The sequence below is a fragment of the Oncorhynchus nerka genome, linkage group LG12 (genome assembly GCF_034236695.1).
Source record: "Oncorhynchus nerka isolate Pitt River linkage group LG12, Oner_Uvic_2.0, whole genome shotgun sequence".
Classification (NCBI taxonomy): domain Eukaryota; kingdom Metazoa; phylum Chordata; class Actinopteri; order Salmoniformes; family Salmonidae; genus Oncorhynchus; species Oncorhynchus nerka.
The window spans coordinates 50,706,244-50,727,243 of record NC_088407.1 but is presented as its reverse complement, the minus strand read 5'-3'; the positions used below and the strand labels follow the sequence as shown (position 1 = coordinate 50,727,243).

At 43.4% G+C, this 21,000-nt stretch overlaps 1 protein-coding gene across 5 annotated transcripts in view; it reads right to left on the bottom strand.

Moving 5' to 3' along the window:
* asap2a (ArfGAP with SH3 domain, ankyrin repeat and PH domain 2a) overlaps positions 1–11,604 on the bottom strand; it is a 100,322-nt gene extending 88,718 nt beyond the window's left edge. For 3 of the 5 annotated variants that reach the window (XM_065025631.1, XM_029675062.2, XM_029675063.2), the window contains exon 1: positions 11,050–11,603. In XM_065025631.1, coding sequence (XP_064881703.1) covers positions 11,050–11,175 — 126 coding nt within the window. In that variant the 5' untranslated portion in view covers positions 11,176–11,603. Of the gene's footprint in view, positions 1–11,049 lie in introns of all 5 variants that reach the window. The other 2 variants (XM_065025632.1, XM_065025630.1) reach the window with 2 other exon arrangements.
* Positions 11,605–21,000: the final 9,396 nt, after the last annotated feature.

Here is a 21,000-nt window from a genome sequence, read left to right as displayed (position 1 = left end):
ACCACTGCTCTTCAATAAGCTTTATGTATCGGCCTCACAGCCTTCGTCAAAGCTCTGACTGTGAGGCCGATACGTAAAGCCTCTTTAAGAGCAGTGTTACTATCAACAGCAGTTTCTTATTTTTTCTCACTGTAATAATATTTTTTTTATTTTTTTAAATAAAAATGACCGCAAAGGCATGTACATACACACACATCCCCCTTGTATTAGGTTAATGACTGAAGTGTGTAGTTGAGAGCGTGTGAAAGCAGGCGGGAGACTAAAGAAACTGCCTTGTGGTAAAGCTATTCAGAGCTCTAGAGAATAAGACTGATGTCATCTAACAACTGAAATGCCTGGCAGACGAGTCCGGCCCAAAACAGGTGCGCGCCTGAGAAGCAGCGTACTGAGCAAAGGAAACAGCGCAGCCTACTTCCATTTCCCTGTGTGCTTTACGGCCTCAGCTCTATGCACTCACTGTATGTGATTTCCCTGTGTGCGTTACGGCCTCAGCTCTATGCACTCACTGTATGTGATTTCCCTGTGTGCTTTACGGCCTCGGCTCTATGCACTCACTGTATGTGATTTCCCTGTGTGCTTTACGGCCTCGGCTCTATGCACTCACTGTATGACGGCCTCGGCTCTATGCACTCACTGTGTGCGTTACGGCCTCGGCTCTATGCACTCACTGTATGTGATTTCCCTGTGTGCGGCCTCGGCTCTATGCACTCACTGTATGTGCCTCGGCTCTATGCACTCACTGTATGTGATTTCCCTGTGTGCGTTACGGCCTCAGCTCTATGCACTCACTGTATGTGATTTCCCTGTGTGCGTTACGGCCTCAGCTCTATGCACTCACTGTATGTGATTTCCCTGTGTGCGTTACGGCCTCAGCTCTATGCACTCACTGTATGTGATGCGTACGGCCTCAGCTCTATGCACTCACTGTATGTGATTTCCCTGTGTGCGTTACGGCCTCAGCTCTATGCACTCACTGTATGTGATTTCAGCCTGCACTCACTGTATGTGATTTCCCTGTGTGCGTTACGGCCTCAGCTCTATGCACTCACTGTATCACTGTATGCCTCAGCTCTATGCACTCACTGTATGTGATTTCCCTGTGTGCGTTACGGCCTCAGCTCTATGCACTCACTGTATGTGATTTCCCTGTGTGCGTTACGCCTCAGCTCTATGCACTCACTGTATGTGATTTCCTGCGTTACGGCCTCAGCTCTATGCACTCACTGTATGTGATTTCCCTGTGTGCGTTACGGCCTCAGCTCTATGCACTCACTGTATGTGATTTCCCTGTGTGCGTTACGGCCTCAGCTCTATGCACTCACTGTATGTGATTTCCCTGTGTGCGTTACGGCCTCAGCTCTATGCACTCACTGTATGTGATTTCCCTGTGTGCGTTACGGCCTCAGCTCTATGCACTCACTGTATGTGATTTCCCTGTGTGCTTTACGGCCTCAGCTCTATGCACTCACTGTATGTGATTTGGATGAGAAATAAAAAAGGGGAGAAAAAAAACAACAACCTTTCAAGTACTTCATTCACAACTTCGAGCAATTTGGAGCAACTAAGTCAATATTTGAATAGGCCTGTGAACCATTAAGGTGACCACTAACAAGCTGTGGTTCCGGTGTTTAACACAGAGCAGTAATACATGCAGTCAGCCTGGGGGGCTGTGGAAAAGTCCGCCCGCTCAAAGAGTCAGTGTCCTCACTGGGCATATTATGGTCTCTAGGAGTGTTTAAAGAGCCATGCGGAGGAAGGTTAGCAAAGAGAAGGGAGAAAACAGCCCTCTCTCTCTCTCTCTCTTTACTGGTGTCACAAGACCAGCCCCCTGCAGCTTCTGACCAGTGAATGAGTCAAGTACACACACACACACACACACCCCTCTCTGAAGGTCACTCAATTACACAGCAAAAGAGTAGTCTGGTGTTAAGCAGGATTAAAATGTACAATACATGCAAATTTGAACACAAAATAGAAGAGAGAAAAAAAAACAGGACAAAAATGGTAAACTGAGAACAAGTGTACCAGCTTACATTGACAACCTGGTAAATATGTCAAACTTACTGCCGGACTTATTCCAACAACACTTTGTCCAAAACTAACTCAACAGGCGTTTGGTGGTTTACTACTCCTTAGTGAAAACTGTAAAAACTACTAAAGGGGACCCTTGGACCTGAACAGTCACCACCTGCCAGCAATAATACTCACAATTTGGTGAGGACATAAACTGCGGTACTAAAACCGTCAAAGAAAACAAACCATAGTTTGAAATAGAAAGGCAGCCAGTGCCGAACCCCTGGCGTAGCTCCCTCATGTCACTCTAGGCTGCATCAATGGATGGCTCCATTTACGTCCGCTTGCCGTCCGACTGACCCCCTGCCCTTCAATTGACCCCTTCAAAACATATTTTGACACATTGTACACACTTCCTTTGTGTTCAATGGGGCTTTATGATTGTGTCATCTGGAGACTTGGCTCTTCAGCCATCGCCAACAAAACTTTCGAGTTGGTCTCGTCTGAGCAGATTCTCACAGGTTATAATGCACTTGGGGTTTGGGTGCAAGATGATTCTCAGCTTTCATGAGCCACCACTGCCTGTGAACACTGGACAAGATGGGGCATGCCTCAAAAGCATTCAGAGTTGGGCTTTTTCAACACTTAGTGGCTATTTGAGACCGTGTGAGAACTGTCCATCGACACTACAGACTCACAGGGACGATTGAAAATATATACTACTGATGTGATGTGCTTGAAGATCGAGGTGACTGAGCAGTGGGGGCAAGTGGGACTTTCTCCTCAGCCCTCAACGATTATCAATTACCAAAGAGCTCAGAGGGCGAAAAGGAGGAAAGAGGAAAGAGACCTAACAGCAGAATTTTTGTGAGTTTGTTAAATACTCCCTTAAAAGTCAAACAAAGGGTATAAATTAGCAGGGGACTGATGAACTCAGCTTGAGGGAGGAAATTAGGACCAAATGCGTCTTGCAACAACAACAACAATGAACGTAAACAGTTTCTGGCCTGCTCACATCTACCAGTGTGTCGGCATCACGGTGGATACTTAGCAATGCCAAAGGGTCATAGTTACATACAAGGAGCATATGAGGATCATCCTTCAAGCTGAAGGACAAGGAAAAACCAACGGGTGATTCTGGAAAACATATGGGCCAGTGTGCTGTGGAAGGGGATGCTATGAAGAGGAATGCAAGATCCTTGTATGAAGCTCCTTTGAAGTTTTTCCAGGACCGTCTCCTGGAGTACGTCATGAAGAGCGGCACCGCAACAGGACCACGTTAGGCAGAGGCATAAGAAATTCAGCTGTGTTAAAAATAGAGTTCTTTGAGATGCACGAACAGAAATCTCTCAACACATTGCCGTGCGTTTCTTTCCGTCTCTACAGTATGTGAAAAGAACGGGGTGCAACAGGGGGCCCGATGTGCTTGACAAATGAACTAGTCAGGGGAAAGACATTCAGGAAACTAGAATATCAGCCACACGAGAGGACAGAGGATATCGAAGATGTCCTAACCTGACAGAGGATATCGAAGATGTCCTAACCTGACAAAGACGCCTTACATCGTTTTGTTTTGTTGATTTCACGTAGAGAATCTGTTCAAACGGGCATAATTGCTAAGAGCACTTCCAATCATGTAAAAAACATTTTTTTAAATAAACTACAATCTATCCATTTATAACTACATAAGACATTTGGCCTTCTTGATGGCTTACTTACACATCCAGCTTCTCAGAACCTAAAAAAAGCCTGTCCTCCATGAGCCCACCGCAGTTTTCTTAAGTGAAAGCGACAACCCGGCAACACAATTACAAAGATTCCTGAAGAAACTGCTCTCCCCCTGCATGTGCAGAGGCCACGGCAACAAATCAATGAGGGAGTTCATTAATGAAGAGGCATGGACTGTCAGAGAACAATGGCCTTGAAAAGGAGCTGTTCACGGCAATCTTTGGCAGGCCCCCTGACGGAGGGCCTCCACACTTCCATGTAACCCCACTCCCAACAAAGGCCGGTGAACTCCTGACCCCCCTACCCAATCAATGTCCCACACACACACCAGAGATTTGCTTGCAGTATTGTATCCCAACAGCCTAGGCTCAGCAGTTGGGAGGACAGCCCCCCTAAAATGATTGGGTCAGTACCGTGACCCCCCCCCCGTTCCCTCTTTCCACTGTTTAGCCCCATCGGGAGGATTTATAATTTGTAGGAAGGCCCCAGAGAGAGAGCCTGAGACTGGGTGATAACAGGGAGCCTGCTGCCTCTGGTTCCAATTGTATGAGATACATCACACTTCTAAAGCACGGCAAGGAGGAAACACGCTGGGTACTCTTGGGGTGGAAAAGATTACTTTTCATAGTTTACGATTGTGTGATACCACATGGCATTTCTGCCTATTTGCTAAACAGACTGAAGTGAAGCTGTAGAAAGAAAAAAACATTGCCTCAAGCCTTAAGGTCCAATTTTTTTTAAAACAAAGACTAAGTTGAAGAATGAAGAACAGAACAACCTGGTCATTAAAAGGATAGTTCTGGATTATGGCAATACCATTTCTATGTCTCTGCGTCCAGTATGAAGGAAGATGTAGTTAGCAAGCCAATGTTAACTATCATTAGTGCGAGCTTAGCGCAAAGACTGGAAGTCTTCGGGTATAGCGCTAAGCTAATTAGCATTGGCTCGCAAAACTACCTCAAACTTCCTTCTTACTGGACGCAGAGGCATAAAAATGGTATCCACAAGTTCATCTGACATTTCAATTACAGTAAGTATGATAAGCTCCCTAAGAGGGATATGCAGGCCAAGGTGGCTGGCAGTGGGCAGCTCACAAGGCAAACGTCCTCCTGTGTTGTCCGTAAGGCAATTACTCATGGATTGTCTCTGTGTGCATGCTTAACCCTTGTGTCTGAGGCCTTGTTAAAAAAATTCCTCCATGCCCCCTGTTCTGCCCCACAGCTGCTCGTTCCAGTCCAGCCTGGCTGGCTGTTCCTGCAGGACAATGCCTGGGATGGCCATAGGAATCTGGGAGTAGATGAGAACACAACCGCAACACATAATGAAGGGTTGTCAGACGCACCATCAGGCTGCTTATCCAGAGGTAACATGGATGTAGGCTCCGTGAGAAAACCTACTACTCTTTGTCTGTAGATACGGTCGATATATTGTAGATATATTGCTGTTAAGCTTTCAGATCACACCTCTCTTGGCAGAGTAGAGGAGCCTGGGGTGGCTGGACGCTAGAGTATTGACATCATCTTTTTAGAAAGGATATCAGTTGCATCCATTTCTCTGTACTCCGAGAGGAACCGCAATTTAGAACAATTGGAGAGGGGTTTGAAAAGTGGGCTGAAAAGGATGATTCAAGGCCAGGAAGTGTCCTTTGTGTATCATTCCTTCACGAGACAATGCAGCTAGCCTTGGCAGTCACCCTCCACGCATCATCCATTCCCCCTGCTTTCCAAAATCTTCAGGAATTCAATTAGAAACCACTTGAGTATGGAGTGGAGGCCACTTCCTCATTGAATTGCCTCAATAGAGAGAGTCTGGCTGGTGCAAACAGTTACCCCAGATGACAGGAACAACCCTGCCAATCCCCTAACACTTCTCAATCTCCATACAGAACAATGCAGTCGGACAACATGCATCACTAGCACGTTGCTGGAATACCAACGTTGTGGACTCAGTTGTGCCAGGATAAAATAGCCAGAGGGTTCAGGAAGACAACAACAAAAAAAGTCAATGAGCTTGGTCCACCATTGGCCCCCCCTCTTGTGGACTCTTGTGTGGGGTGCTGCCATGCTCAGATTCCAGGAATGTTTCTCTGTGGAAGGAAGGCCCGTGTGTGCAATGGGTGCTATCGGAACACATGAAAGGTCATCCATTTTACAGGCCAACACAAAGGATAGGCAACACGGTGTGGGTTTCACACTGGATGTGCTAACCCGCATGTACCTTGGAGTAGGAAACCGCAGTTTGCTTGGAACCCATGATCGGGGGGTTGACGTGGTTTCGCAAAACCAAAAGAACTAGATGCCACGTCTAAGAACTAGATAACTCACCTGTTGTTCAACGCTGATAGCCGGTAAGACCAGCAATTTAGTTCTTGAGTCAGAGGCTTCACTCCCGTTGTAAGAGGCCAAAAGCAAATCTCCAGCCAGTGCCTCTAGTCTACTGTACAAAAGGCTCCTGTCTTGAACTCCTGCCATAGCAGTTCAGATGGGAGTGTAATTGAACAACAGCCATTAGTGAAGAGAACATTAACTTATCAGACAAAATACATCTCTCCCTCGGAGCCAGATCTGGGGGGTGGATGCATGATAAATCAGATCAAAAAGGAGAGGTCTATTTATTTTGATCCCACTTAGCCCTCGTTCCACTGCTGGCAGAGCCAGGGGCAACGCCAAGACTGCTCCAAATAACTAACTAAGACTGTCTGTGCCATTCTTTGACATCTTTTCAGTTTTACGAAAGGCATACCAGTGATGGTATATTTTGACTCTGAATTACATTAGAGTGAGTGCCATTAGACCTGAGCACTTAGTCCACACCCTAATGGGCGCAGATGACGAGATGACGATTAAGGCAGCCCAGCCCTCCCCCGCACCTCTCTGATTCAGAGGGGATGGGGTAAATGAGGAAGACACATTTCAGTTGTACTGCTGACAAGGTATCCCACTTTCCCTAAATGTTCTGTGATGGCGTCGCCTCTTTCAAAACACTGTGCATTCCTCTCGAACTCTGAGCAAAGTAACATCTGCACAGTCAGAGACTTGCTTGCTCAAAATGAGAACGTATGTGATCATCAGACTAATATAAACCAAGGCTCTTGTAAAAAAAAGCTCAGCGGGTGGGGGGGGGGGACAAACTGTTTTCTTATAGTTGTGGTTTTAAGAGAACGGTAATCCGAGTAGCACTTTTAGTGGCTCCTCCTCTGCAGGGCACATTAAGCCAATTTATTTGGGGATGATAGACAAAGCTTTTACAGCCGCAAACCTAATTAAAGTTCCGCCCACTGTAATTGGTTTATCACACAACAGACTAGGTCCCATTAAGCTCTGTGCTGTATAGTGTCTCATAGATAGAGTATCTCCCTCTGTGTAACACTAGAGGGCTCATCTGAACAGACCCGATCGATGCCATCAGTCAAGATTGAGGGATGTGAAGAGTGAGGCAGTAGGCCCATATCAACGATTCCAGAGCACTCAAACGAGACAAGCTATCATCAAACTGAACTGGTGGTTCTGCTGGACCTCTTGAAATCAGCCCTCTTGAAACAGAACTTAGTCCATCTAGATCCTCAAATTCTCACCCCTTCCAGAATTAAAATATTTCACGCCAACATGTACAGCCTGCATGGAATCAGGTGTTGTTGCATCTACTGTGCTGACAAAACCCACGTCATTTCCTCAATGTCAATTATTTAGCACAAAAGTGCATAGTTTAATGGGAACGCAAAATTTGGGGCGCCAAAATGTGTAGGCCTAAATACCAGCGTGACAAGCAATAGGGCAATTCCACAAACTGGAACGACAACGGTCATTCTACATATTGCGAAACATCTGCTGCACAGTCAACATTTTTTTCAATTGCTGAAGTACAGACTTGAGTAGGCTAGATGTGTTCCGCTCTCGTTGCCTTCAGACAGTCCTCAACTGTCAAGGACAAAAATGGAGACGCTGGCACTTTTATCGCAGGACACAATTCTTTATGGTCACAGAATCAGCACATTGCTGAGGATTCATAACTATCAGAGATCCTTCGTGCACTCAATAAACAGGGATGTGGTCTATTGGCCATGTGTAAATACTTGTTGGTACAGAACATAAAACATTGGGTCTTTATTGTTTAGTCATCAACAAGGAGGTGAGGAATAGAGAACCAAAAAGCACTTGGGGTCTTTCTTTGTTGTCTATTTACCTCGTTTAATAGGAAGTTGCTTCTCTGATTTGACAGTGCCCAGTGGTGGTGTCCATTGATAGACATGGACAATATTTAGGCCTACTTCCCACACACAAAACAAGAATAAAACCCATTGACCTTTCACCTGCTTAAATATACTGGATTAATCAAATGAGGTTTGCATTTGTTCATTGCACCTTAATAACATTACTAGAGCAGTAAGGAAAAATCTGTCGTGTTCAAAAGCACTGCCGCGGGCCAAGGCACCTTTTGAGTGCATTTCTGATTCCAGTCAGCCGCCAGGACACAATACATGTTGGCAGTTCACTGCGTTGTCTAATTGGGCAAACAGACTCAAGGCCTCGTTGTCCTTGGGTAAATTCATTTGAATTCAATCACTTTTTGACAGCAATCCCTTTAGATATGAACAAAACCTTCCAGACATATTTGCCCATCGTAGAAGTGCTCAGAAAATGAACTTTTGGACCTGAATGCAAATTTTTTTTAAATTTTTTTTTAATATATACCTCACCATACTATGAAACATCCATGTCTCCATCACTGGAAAATATAAACGGTTGAGATTGATATCATTTACAAAAGTTTACAAACAGGGCTGCCAACTATTTAATACTTTTTGTGAAAAAGATTTCCAAAATCCAATGTTTTTAACTTTAACGTCAATTATCACACAAAAGTGTAAATGTTCTTTTTTTCATATTCTCATACTTTGGCGCTTAGTCCCGATTTGCATCATTTAAGGTTGTGTTGTGCCTGTCCTCAGTTGAGACAAAACATGCCCTTACAACAATTGCACTTGTGTTTTCCCTGCCACAATGCGGAAAGGTCAATGTAAAAAAATATATATATATTTTAATAATCTGAAACATTTCCACACAGACACACTCTCTCCAAGATACTGTTGAGACACTGAAGGTTTAAACCAGAGCAGGCCACAAGAAACATCTACACAACAACCACAGGCAGCTCTGAACAGTTACCTATGGGCTATATAACATGTGCCCAGAGTTTCCTGGTCAGGTCATGTGGTCCGGGAAAAACTCCTGGCCCTGCTAGGCCACAACCACTGAACACAAAATTTAATCTAACCATTTACACCTTTAGGAAAGGTTAATCACCTGTCAGCTTTAAACAGCTGCCTGCCTACTTCACACCTCCAGAACCACAAGTTTAGTGCTCTCTCTCGTACAGGTGTGTAGATAGTCTGTCTGAGGTTGTCTGGAATCAAAGCCTCAACTCCGATGCCAGGATGTTATTCTGATGACATGCCTTCAAAGCTTGATGCATTTTTCCCTCAAGTCAGTTAACATCTAAGAGAGTGAAAACGTTGTACCACTAAAAGAAGATACTGTCCGTATGTATTGAGGACAAAACGGACTAACTTTGCTTAGCGTGAACCCGTTGTCCCTCCTGCAGCATTTCTTCCCTGAAATAACTACTTTACTGAACGCATATATAAACACAACCATTTCAAAGAGTTTTCTGCATTACAGTTCATGTAAGGAAATCAGTCAATTGAATTAAATTCGTGAGGCCCTAATCGATTGTTGGGCATATGACTGGGCAAGGGCACAGCCATGGTTGAGCCTGGGAGGGCCACTGGGGAGCCAGGCCCAGCCAACCAGAATTAGTTTTTCCCCACAAAAGGGCTTTATTACAGACAGAAATACTCCTCAGCACATCCCCCTTCAGACGATCCAGCAGGTGAAGAAGCCAGATGTGGACGTCCTGGGCTGGCGTGTGCCCAACATTTGCGAAAAATAAGCTTTTTGTGTGTATGAAACATTTCTGGGATCGCTTATATTTTTGTTCAGTGCACATCTTTACATCCAGGCTGTATCACAACCGGCCGTGATTGGGTGTCCCATAGGGCAGCGCACAATTGGCCCAGCGTCGTCCAGGTTTGGCCAGTGTAGGCCGTCATTGTAAATAAAAATGTGTTCTTAACTGACTTGCCCAGTTAAATAAAGGTTAAATTAAAAAACATGCATGATTATCCAATCAAATCTTATTTGTGAAATTCTTACTTACAAGGAGGAAGCTTAGCAGCACACCTTTCATGCAAACAGTGGCAATACAGCAGATTTAAGGACATGATCAGGGGCTTAGGTGGGTCTCCTCATGCACAACCAAGAATGGAGTAGGCATATTTCAAAAAAATGTTGCTGGTCTCAAATGCTGGTCCCTTGTTATATAACTTCAGAAATGGCTGACATTAGCTGTTGTTGCCTTTTGAACAATGGTTAGTAATATGTGGAAGTGGAGCATACGCAGTCTGTGGTGCGGCAGCTTCCCATGTGGGAAATGCTATTTATATCATTTGACAGGGCGAGGCTCAGAGCTCTGTTGGCTGTATAGAGATGGGTGGTGTTGGTAGGTTTTCAGAAAACAAAGCATAAGTGTCCTTTCTGACAACGACCTGCAAGTTTGATGAAGCTTACCCATCTAATAAACCCAGAGTAAAACAGTATTTCGGGCGTAGCCTAACATAAATAGTTAATTTTTGAGACAGGTGCCACATTCATGACAAAGCTCTTCTATTCCTCAATAGACATGAAACAAAAACGAAACGCAGAGCCATTGTTTACATGATATAACTTTCCACTGTGCTGCCCATGTTTCCCTGGGAAACGGGTTATTATTTTTGAAGTTAATGTATCATTAGGGCCAAGCGATTCGTTTTGAACTCGTTGGTTGTAAACTAATGACTAAAGGGGGAGTCTCCAAGTAAACAAAGAGGCTGTAATTCCCATTACGCAGTTCTATTATCCAATAACTCTTCGGATTTTATTATATTATGTACATAATAGCAACAATAGAGAAGCTGTGTAAAAAAAAAATCAATGACGCCTAATTGGAGAAGATACGTTTCCACTTTCCTCTGTGTGAGAGCAACGCAGGACAAACGGAGCCAGAAGCCTGCTTGATGAAAACGCCCAACCATGAATAATAAAATAGCCTGCTGTGATGACAGCATCTTGCCAATTACCTCAGGGTACGTTTATAACCGACCTACGAACTGCAACTAGGTTGAAGTTCTGCATTAGCTCTAACCTCGTTCGTGTCCAGCGATGCGGACCTTGAAGTAGCCCTACGCGTCTAAAATTTCACCGCACAACTCACCTCCTCCAAAGCGGTCACGGTATTCCTACAGTGGGACATTCTGGTGGTGAAGTTTGAAGCCGTCGGCGCTTTGTAATCTTCATTTGTCTCCGCCACGAACTCCGAAACTGTAATTTGGTCCGGCATATTTTTTTATTTTATTTATGTATCCTTTTTTCAAAAATATTTTTTGTATTCCCGTTAAACACCAGAGATTTAATTCGAATTTGAGAAAACTTTACAATAGAAAAGTCTGATAAAATGGTTTCCAGTTAAGCATTGCAGTGTGCTATTCCCTTGTCGGCGCAGTTCCAACCTTACTGCAACAATGTTGCACGCTTCTAACTCGGTTGCTACTGCAGCCTTTTTTTTTTTATTCGATGGCTCACTGCTCTAAAATGTATACTTCCCCCGTCAATTTTTGGCGGGTCCCACTCGACTTTCAGGGAAATCCAAAGACAACTTCTCGGCTTTTATCTTCTGGTGGTGCCCTCTTGTCATCCAAAGCTCAAATAAAGCCTGTGAACTTATTTCCTAGCCTGGGAAACAACAAGACGTTTCAATGAAAGTGCAGAACTTGACAAAGGTGAAGGAGGAGGGATTCAATGGATGTGCACTATCCAATGGAGAACACCAGCTGGTGAATATGACCCAATCAGAGTCGAAGGAAGGCGTGGTCTCTCTCATCATTACAGTGGCATTCTGAGAAAGTTTTTTTTTTTAATGGAGTAAAACTGACTGAAGTATTGAAATAGCACTCAATCGGTTCATTATTATGTTTCCATTCATTGCAAGATGAAACTAAATCATATCTTAATTCACACACCCATTCAATTACAATTAAAAAGGGAACTTATTGTTTGGGAAAAGGAGAAACCTACTCAGTTGCACAACTGAACGTAATTCAATATCTTTAAAAGCTTGAAAGCTTGTGGAAAGCAAATAATTATTAGCAACAGCTTGACTTACAAAGCACTAATTATTTTATGGCGCATTTGCGTTTCCAAAAGAGGCTAATAGAGATAGAAGACTCATCATGGATATAATCCATTTTAGCATGGGCATTGCCATTGAGAGCGTCCATCATTTTAAAGTAGTCAACTGGGTGGGAATCCAATCAGCTGGTCTCAAAAACGATGTTGGAGTCGACATATGGTAAAGAAATTAACATTAAATTCTCTGGCAACAGCTCTGTTGGACATTCCTGCAGTCAGCATTCCAATTGCCCGCTCTTTTATTTCAACTCAGGAAACATGGAACACTTTACATATTTTTGTTCAGTGTGGATACGTACTTTGTATGTTTGCGGAAATCATGATCTCTTTGAATACAGTGTTGAATACAGAAAATGCCTATTTGAGTCTTTATCACAAGAGCCTCCATTTGACAATGCTAATATCAAACAGTCCCTTGGAGACTTGCGTTTCAAACCCTTATCTTCAGATGAGCAGGTGGCTGTGTTGTGCTGTGTGGAACTGGATGTCATGCATGGGGTCCGTCATGGCAGCTTCTGTCAGTTATTCATATTCATGTAGTTCTCTAGATTATTGCCTGTCTGTCATGAGAAAATAGTCCTCTCAAAAAAGATGTCCATTCCCCTCTCGTTTCATTATTCTTTTATTGTAGTATGTGTATCAAAATGCATGATAACAGCAATCTGTTGCTTCATTCCTTGTAGGGCTCCGGAGAGCAGGTTGACTTCAACTTTGTGATGTCAGCCCTAATCCTGATGGACTATTTCTGTCATTTCAGTCGGCATAATTCACCAAGAGCAAGAGAGAAAGAGATAGGTAGGTAGATGGATTGAGAGAGATGCAGAGAGAAGGAAAGAGAGATAGACCGGCAGACAGACAGACAGGCAGACCTCAAGGCTTTTACCTAAGGTTCCTACGACACGACGATCACTTCCAGTTCACTTCCCTCATCCTGTTCCCCACTTCCTCTTTGTGTCCACCTTTGGTTATGGAGGGAAGCCGAGTATTGGAATCAATGCAAGAAACATACATTTACTAATGCAACACCGACAAGGAGTTTCTACTATGTCGATGCTAGCGTTACACCCTGTTGCGTCGCAACAAAATACGAATTAAAATGATCATTAGAAGACGACTATTATCGCCACAAGAAAAGCATACACCAATTATAACTAGCACTGCCATGAAACAGTGAGCAGAGTATTCTCATGGGAGAAAACAATGACAGGTTTTGTATGAGAAACAACCCAGAAATAGACGTGAGAGTTTCACATTCTACCCCAAAACATAGCTGAGTATTAAAAAAGCAGCTCCATCATTATACAATGAGGTGTTTTGAATAGTCTTCCCTACACTGTAGTTCACTCAGCTCCCTTAACGCTTGTGTTTTTCCTGGGCTTTGTGATGAAGAATCTGCTGACGTTCCCTGTTTCATTCAACCTCGGCGGGACCGCCACTGTTTATAAATAGAGACCACAGCGGCAGGCTGGAACCCAGGGCAGCCTTTAAAATCACAACACTGGGCTGCGATCAGCACAATCCCAATGAACATCTGCTACCCAGAGTCACAGCGCTGAGGCCGAAGGTAGCCACACTCCCCCTTGATTATTAACATCCTTTCATATTGTTACACAGAGTCATGCTCTGGGATATGGTCGTAAGGATCATCATTCCCTCTGCTCTGGATAGGCCAGGGCTTTTCTTGACCAGATCACCTCACTGGGAAACTCTGGGTCCTAGATGACTTTCAGTCCCTGTGTGGGCCCATCCAAAGTTTGAAAATGAAGCTACAGGACAAGCTTTTCTTCCAGCCAACATATCATGTATGTAGTCTTGGATTAAAACCAGAATCAATATTGTGAAGAATAAATGTTTTGTTGACGCCTTTTACGGCCAAGTTTTTGCCAATGCTCATGAAGAGCTTCCAAGTCAGAAGCTGCCAGTCTGCTTAATAAACCTAACACACGCTTGTTTATTAGTCTGTGGGCTTCCTCATTATGGAGCCGAGGTGAATGAAAACAACCGGCGCTCTGACTATCAAATCGGAAAGCCAACTCTGTTTGCTCTAGCAGATATCCATGTACAGTGGGGAGAACAAGTATTTGATACACTGCCGATTTTGCAGGTTTTCCTACTTACAAAGCATGTAAAGGTCTGTAATTTTTTAAATCATAGGTACACTTCAACTGTGAGAGACGGAATCTAAAACAAAAATCCAGAAAATCACATTGTATGATTTTTAAGTAATTCATTTGCATTTTATTGGATGACATAAGTATTTGATCACCTACCAACCAGCAAGAATGTAAGAATTCCGGCTCACACAGACCTGTTAGTTTTTCTTTAAGAATCCCTCCTGTTCTCCACTCCTTACCTGTATTAACTGCACCTGTTTGAACTCGTTACCTGTATGAAAGACACCTGTCCACACACTTAATCAAACAGACTCCAACCTCTCCACAATGGCCAAGACCAGAGAGCTGTGTAAGGACATCAGGGATAAATAGACATGCACAAGGCTGGGATGGGCTACAGGACAATAGGCAAGTAGCTTGGTGAGAAGGCAACAACTGTTGGCGCAATTAATAGAAAATGGAAGAAGTTCAAGATGACGGTCAATCACCCTCGGTCTGGGGCTCCATGCAAGATCTCACCTCGTGGGGCATCAATGATCATGAGGAAGGTGAGGGATCAGCCCAGAACTACACGGCAGGACCTGGTCAATGACCTGAAGAGAGCTGGGACCACAGTCTCAAAGAAAACCATTAGTAACACACTACGCCGCCATGGATTAAAATCCTGCAGCGCACGCAAGGTCCCCCTGCTCAAGCCAGCGCATGTCCAGGCCCGTCTGAAGTTTACCAATGACCATCTGGATGATCCAAAGGAGGAATGGGAGAAGGTCATGTGGTCTGATGAGACAAAAATAGAGCTTTTTGGTCTAAACTCCACTCGGCGTGTTTGGAGGAAGAAGAAGGATGAGTACAAACCCAAGAACACCATCCTAACCGTGAATCCTGGAGGTGGAAACATTCTTTTGGGAGGCTTTTCTGCAAAGGGGACAGGACGACTGCACCGTATTGAGGGGAAGATGGATGGGGCCATGTATCGCGAGATCTTGGCCAACAACCTCCTTCCCTCAGTAAGAGCATTGAAGATGGGTCGTGGCTGGGTCTTCCAGCATGACAACGACCCGAAACACACAGCCAGGGCAACTAAGGAGTGGCTCCGTAAGAAGCAGCTCAAGGTCCTGGAGTGGCCTAGCCAGTCTCCAGACCTGAACCCAATAGAAAATCTTTGGAGGGAGCTGAACGTCTGTATTGCCCAGCGACAGCCCCGAAACCTGAAGGATCTGAAGAAGGTCTGTATGGAGGAGTGGGCCAAAATCCCTGCTGCAGTGTGTGCAAACCTGGTCAAGAACTACAGGAAACGTATGATCTCTGTAATTTCAAACAAAGGTTTCTGTACCAAATATTAAGTTCTGCTTTTCTGATGTATCAAAGACTTATGTCCTGCAATAAAATGCAAATTAATTACTTAAAAATCATACAATGTGATTTTTCTGGATTTCTGTTTTTAGATTCCGTCTCTCACAGATGAAGTGTACCTATGATAAAAAAAACTACAGACCTCTACATGCTTTGTAAGTAGGAAACACTGCCGATTTGCAGGTTATCAAATACTTGTTCTCCCCACTGTATGACAAAAGGTATTGGCACTGCTGGAGGAGAGTTTCTTTCAAATGTGCCCTGAACACATGTTCAACAATCCCTTGATTCTGCATTTCATTTGACATCATAGTGTATGCCAAACTGCTCTCTTATTTCAAAAGAAGGTGAGGAATAGTGACATAGCTGTAACATGACATCCTACTGCAGTGTAGAGATACACCATTCACATGTATACAGTATAGAGTATTTCTTACACAGAAACAGAAACAGCTGCAGACTCACAGAACAGTAACCAAAAGCAGACGTAATTCTGTATTAAAGGTTTCTTGGCAAGAATGTGCATGATACCATCGTGTCCTAAATTGAAAAGGCAGACCCTTAGGGTTCTGGTACACTCTGTCTTCAGATTCTGGTCAGAGAAAGCCCACACATCCAATGTATTGTCATTGACTTGGTACTTCCTTGTGATGGGAAACTAACATCATGCCAAAGCAATGATCTAGATGGTTGTAATGTCACTTTTTTTTGGTCAGGGCTTCATTCATACCCAGTATTGTGTAACTAACAGGTGAAAGAACCACACAATCACATTACACTTTCAAACAGAATGTTAACAAGTTGATATTACATATAAAGAATATAACATTACAGTATGTGCTCTCGTTTTGAACATGATCCCTTTTGCATGAACATGAGGAAGGTATGATTGCCACAATAAATAAGAATGCCCTAGCTACTCGGAAAGAGCCTGACAGACAATTGTGTTGGCCTTTCAATAGATTAAATGTGTTGTTTTGTTGGCAGGCTAAAACAATGCCTGCTAGACAAAGGGATCAAATGTATGCATGAATTGAATGGGCTCTCTGTCTCTTCAAGGTCATAGGACAATGGAACTATACTGAGGGAAACGGAACAGGGGGGTAGTTCATAAGAAAATATATATATATATATATGTGTTATTCTGAAAACCCCCTGTAATCTTAGAGCAAACCTATTTTTAACCCAATGCTACTTTCTCTTACTTTCCCTCCACCTCTGCACTCCACAAAGTCTGTCTGTGGTGCGAACGCCTTGCAGAGAGAAGACAAGCAGGCTGGTTTGGACCGTGGGCTCTATTTTAATAACTCACAGATGGTGGTGCCTGAAATGTGATGTCTTCGGGTCACCATTATCAAATGCTGAGCACATTTCACTTTTTCCTGACAGCTTCTTCGACAGATCAGCTTGTATCTTCGTACTCAGAACTGACTTATTAACCCCCATACCTCTTGTTGCCATTGTCGGGATTGTTGTTACACTAACTGTGACTATAAGTGAATACACATTGATTGATGATGTATTTTGTAATAAGAGTTCCTGAAGATCCACAATCCTCAGGCTGGATTTGAATGTGTCCCCTATCAAATTTGTGGTTGTGAAAAGGTTAGAACATCTCTGATCCTGTATTACCTCTGCCTGTTTGTCCCATTGATCCGACGCTGACTGCTTTGCTTTCGTCAACTCAATGTGGGATTAACTGCTTAATGTCAATTAGGGCATAGGTCAGTTTTGATTGCAGCTTGCCTAATCAATAGTAATTCAGTTTGCAGGTAAAAGATACAATTGTTTCTTGCACTCTCTCAGAAGCAAATGACAATTCCCGAGGACTCGGTTTGTTGCATGTTATGATCGATGATGTCCTTTGTGTGTGGTAAAAATTCTCTTCGATTTTTACCACTTCTAAACAGTGATGTGAATTGATAAACTTTTATTTGACAGCTTTGTCCATTTTAACCTCTTGACCGGGGTTTCCCCAACTCGGTCCTCAGGACCCCAAAGGGTGCACGTTACGGTTTTTGCCCTAGCACTACCCATTTGATTGAAATAATCAACTACTCATCGAGCTTTGATCCTTTGAATACGCTGTGTAGTGTTAGGGCAAAAACCAAAACGTGCATCCCGAGGACAGAGTTTTGGAAACGCTGCTCGAGGTGTAATTCTGTGCACTTGTGTAAAACTGAAAGCTTCTGACTGACTACGTTCAGTCTCACTTAACCTTGAACACATCAAGGACATCAAGCCATTGGATTACTTCATTGATTTACTGCTTAAAACCACATTATTGAAAGCCACGAAAGCCATCACTAAAACCTGAACATCAGGAAGTGTGCAATAGACTCCCAATGACATCCTCCTGGGGTAGTGTCTAAATGGTATAGTCATTATGATTTCCCAGAGGATTCGTTCCCACAAGCCCAGGCATATAGGGTGCCTCGGTCCTAGATTATTCTCTGACAGGGGAACATGTCAACCCTCCTCATTATCTCTTTGTCTCCTAGTTACATACCCCACCCCCACACTTCATCTCCTCCTAACCCCCACCCAGGGAATCCTCTCACTCACAACCCTGGAATGCAATCAACTAACTAGCACCTGTTCGTTAGCTACAGCACACTACACAATGCAGCTCAGTAACCCATTCGGTATAGTGATATACCCAGGGTATACAAAACATTAGAAACACCTTCCTAATATCGTATGTGTTGCTGTGTGTTGTTCGATGTTACTGCGCTGTTGGAGCTGAGAACACACACGTTTCCCTACACCCGCAATAACATCTGCTAAATATGTGTATGTGCCAATAACATCTGCTAAATATGTGTATGTGCCCAATAACATCTGCTAAATATGTGTATGTGCCCAATAACATCTGCTAAATATGTGTATGTGCCCAATAACATCTGCTAAATATGTGTATGTGCCCAATAACATCTGCTAAATATGTGTATGTTACCAATAACATCTGCTAAATATGTGTATGTGCCCAATACATCTGCTAAATAATGCCCAATAACACTAAATATGTGTATGTTACCAATAACATCTGCTAAATATGTGTATGTGCCCAATAACATCTGCTAAATATGTGTATGTTACCAATAACATCTGCTAAATATGTGTATGTGCCCAATAACATCTGCTAAATATGTGTATGTGCCCAATAACATCTGCTAAATATGTGTATGTGCCCAATAACATCTGCTAAATATGTGTATGTGCCCAATAACATCTGCTAAATATGTGTATGTTACCAATAACATCTGCTAAATATGTGTATGTGCCCAATAACATCTGCTAAATATGTGTATGTGCCCAATAACATCTGCTAAATATGTGTATGTTACCAATAACATCTGCTAACTATGTGTATGTGACCAAACCCCAGCTGCGTTGCAGTTTGTGACACAAACTGGTGCGCCTGGCACCTACTACCATATTCCATTCAAAGGCCCTTCAATCTTTTGTTTTTCCCATTCAACCTCTGAGTGGCACACATACACAATCCATGTCTCAATTGTCTCTAGGCTTTTTAAAAAATCCTTCTTTAACCTGCCTCCTCCCCCTCATCTGCGCTGATTGAAGTGGATTTAACAAGTGACATCAATAAGGGATCATAGCTTTCACTTGGATGTCACCTTTCACCTGGTTCTTAATGTTTCGTATACTCTGTGGTATACTGGTAGTGTATTTGTTCTACTAGTAGTACTTCAGCAATAGATTTGGTCATCTGAAATGCTGATAGTATAATACACAGAATTATGAAACTTCAAAGGGCTCATATAACTTTGCGTATGCCTCTGAACCATGAGCTGCTGTTCCTTTATGGTTGTAAAACACAAATGACAAGCCATGTATTTGTCATCTACACGTATATGGACATTTGGCAAATGATTATTTGAAGATTCACCCACTTTTTTTGTCTCGCATGGCAACACCCCGGGAAACCAATCTTTCATTGCGATGTCGCATTTCATAAGCTGCAACTCAATATTCATGCGAGACCACTATCTTCACGAGATGAATGAAGGGAGGCGGAGGGAGCTGGAAGGTACAGTACCTCCGCTGTCTCCCCATATACTCTCGAAGTCTCTGTCATCTGGATGGGGGTTGCTTTTACCCACCGGAAGTGGCAAATGTCATATACCAGAGAAGACAGGCAGTGGTGACAGACAGACATTGTGCCAGGACATTCTAGTCTGCTTCTATAGCAAAGAATGCGAAACAGGACCTGGCTCCATCCCACACTCGACATCAAATCCAGTTTGAGCATATGCTGCACCGCAGTAGAGGTGCATCATGGGTCCTAGAGGGGCAGATCTTTTCAATATGCTCTTAGCTGGCTGACATGCAGCCAATTGCAGAAATGGATAAGACGTTGGGGAGGACTATCGGGCTACATCCACGGCTGCGGACTCCATTCACCTAAATTGAATGTAATCCTGGGTAACCGTTTGTGAGCAGATTGCTTTGTAAGCTTGGACTGAATCAGCTTAAGAACTATAAACCCGTATCAGAACACTGACAGTTCTGTGAACTCCCTAAGTTGCAACCTGTCATCGAGCAATTCCCAGAAAGCTCCACTACCAAAGCAAAGGAAGGTAGATTGATTCGAACTGGGATGCATTTGAATTGGTGTATGAAAGAAGGGATCCGCTGAGATGGATGGATGTGAAGGATGAAAGTGTATCTCTGGGGCAGTTGTTCAGTCATTTGAGCCAGAGGACAGTGCTGGTCCTGCTGGGTAATGCTTCAAATAGCCTTTAGTAACAATCCTCCCACCACTACATTTCCCGAGGATGCTAACCCAGCATATGAACTGAACAGGTTAGTAGAATCCTCAGTGGAGACTTCATAGACGTAAACGTGTGAGTTCAGTCAGATATTTTAGAGTGGTGGGGGGGGGGGGTAAAGGAAAGCCCTTATGCTTAGGAACGCTGACGGGAAAGTATGATTGCCTCTATGGGTGTGTTTGTCACGAAAAAGCATCGTGCTCGATGATTGATAACGTGTGACAAGGTTGGCACCTCCCTCTTGGAGAATGAGAAGATTAGATATAGTAGCCCTCTCAACACGGGAGAAAACGTTTTGCAGAATACCATAGATATTTCCATAGATATTAGATACCATAGATATGATCTGAAATATGCCAGTGCATTAAAGACAAAAGTGAAAAAGAGTGGTATTTTAGCACCCACTAGATATAGCAACAAAACACAGCAGCCTGCATTACCCACACTGTGTTTTATCTGGCGATATAGCGTTAATTAAAGGAGTAACAAACGAGGCCAGATAAGGAAGATCCAGTATGATAAGCCAAAGTAGTATTGGAATATTGATCCCATTGTAAGTCACCTTGAATTTAAAAAAGTATTTGCGCTGTCGTTTTATCCTAATATGTTTACCTAACTGCAGACTTTCATTAACAGTCCTGGGCTACCCAGTCAAACACACATTTAGTTACTTAGTTGGGGACTTTTATTTTGTAGTAAGGACTCTTAAAACCCGCC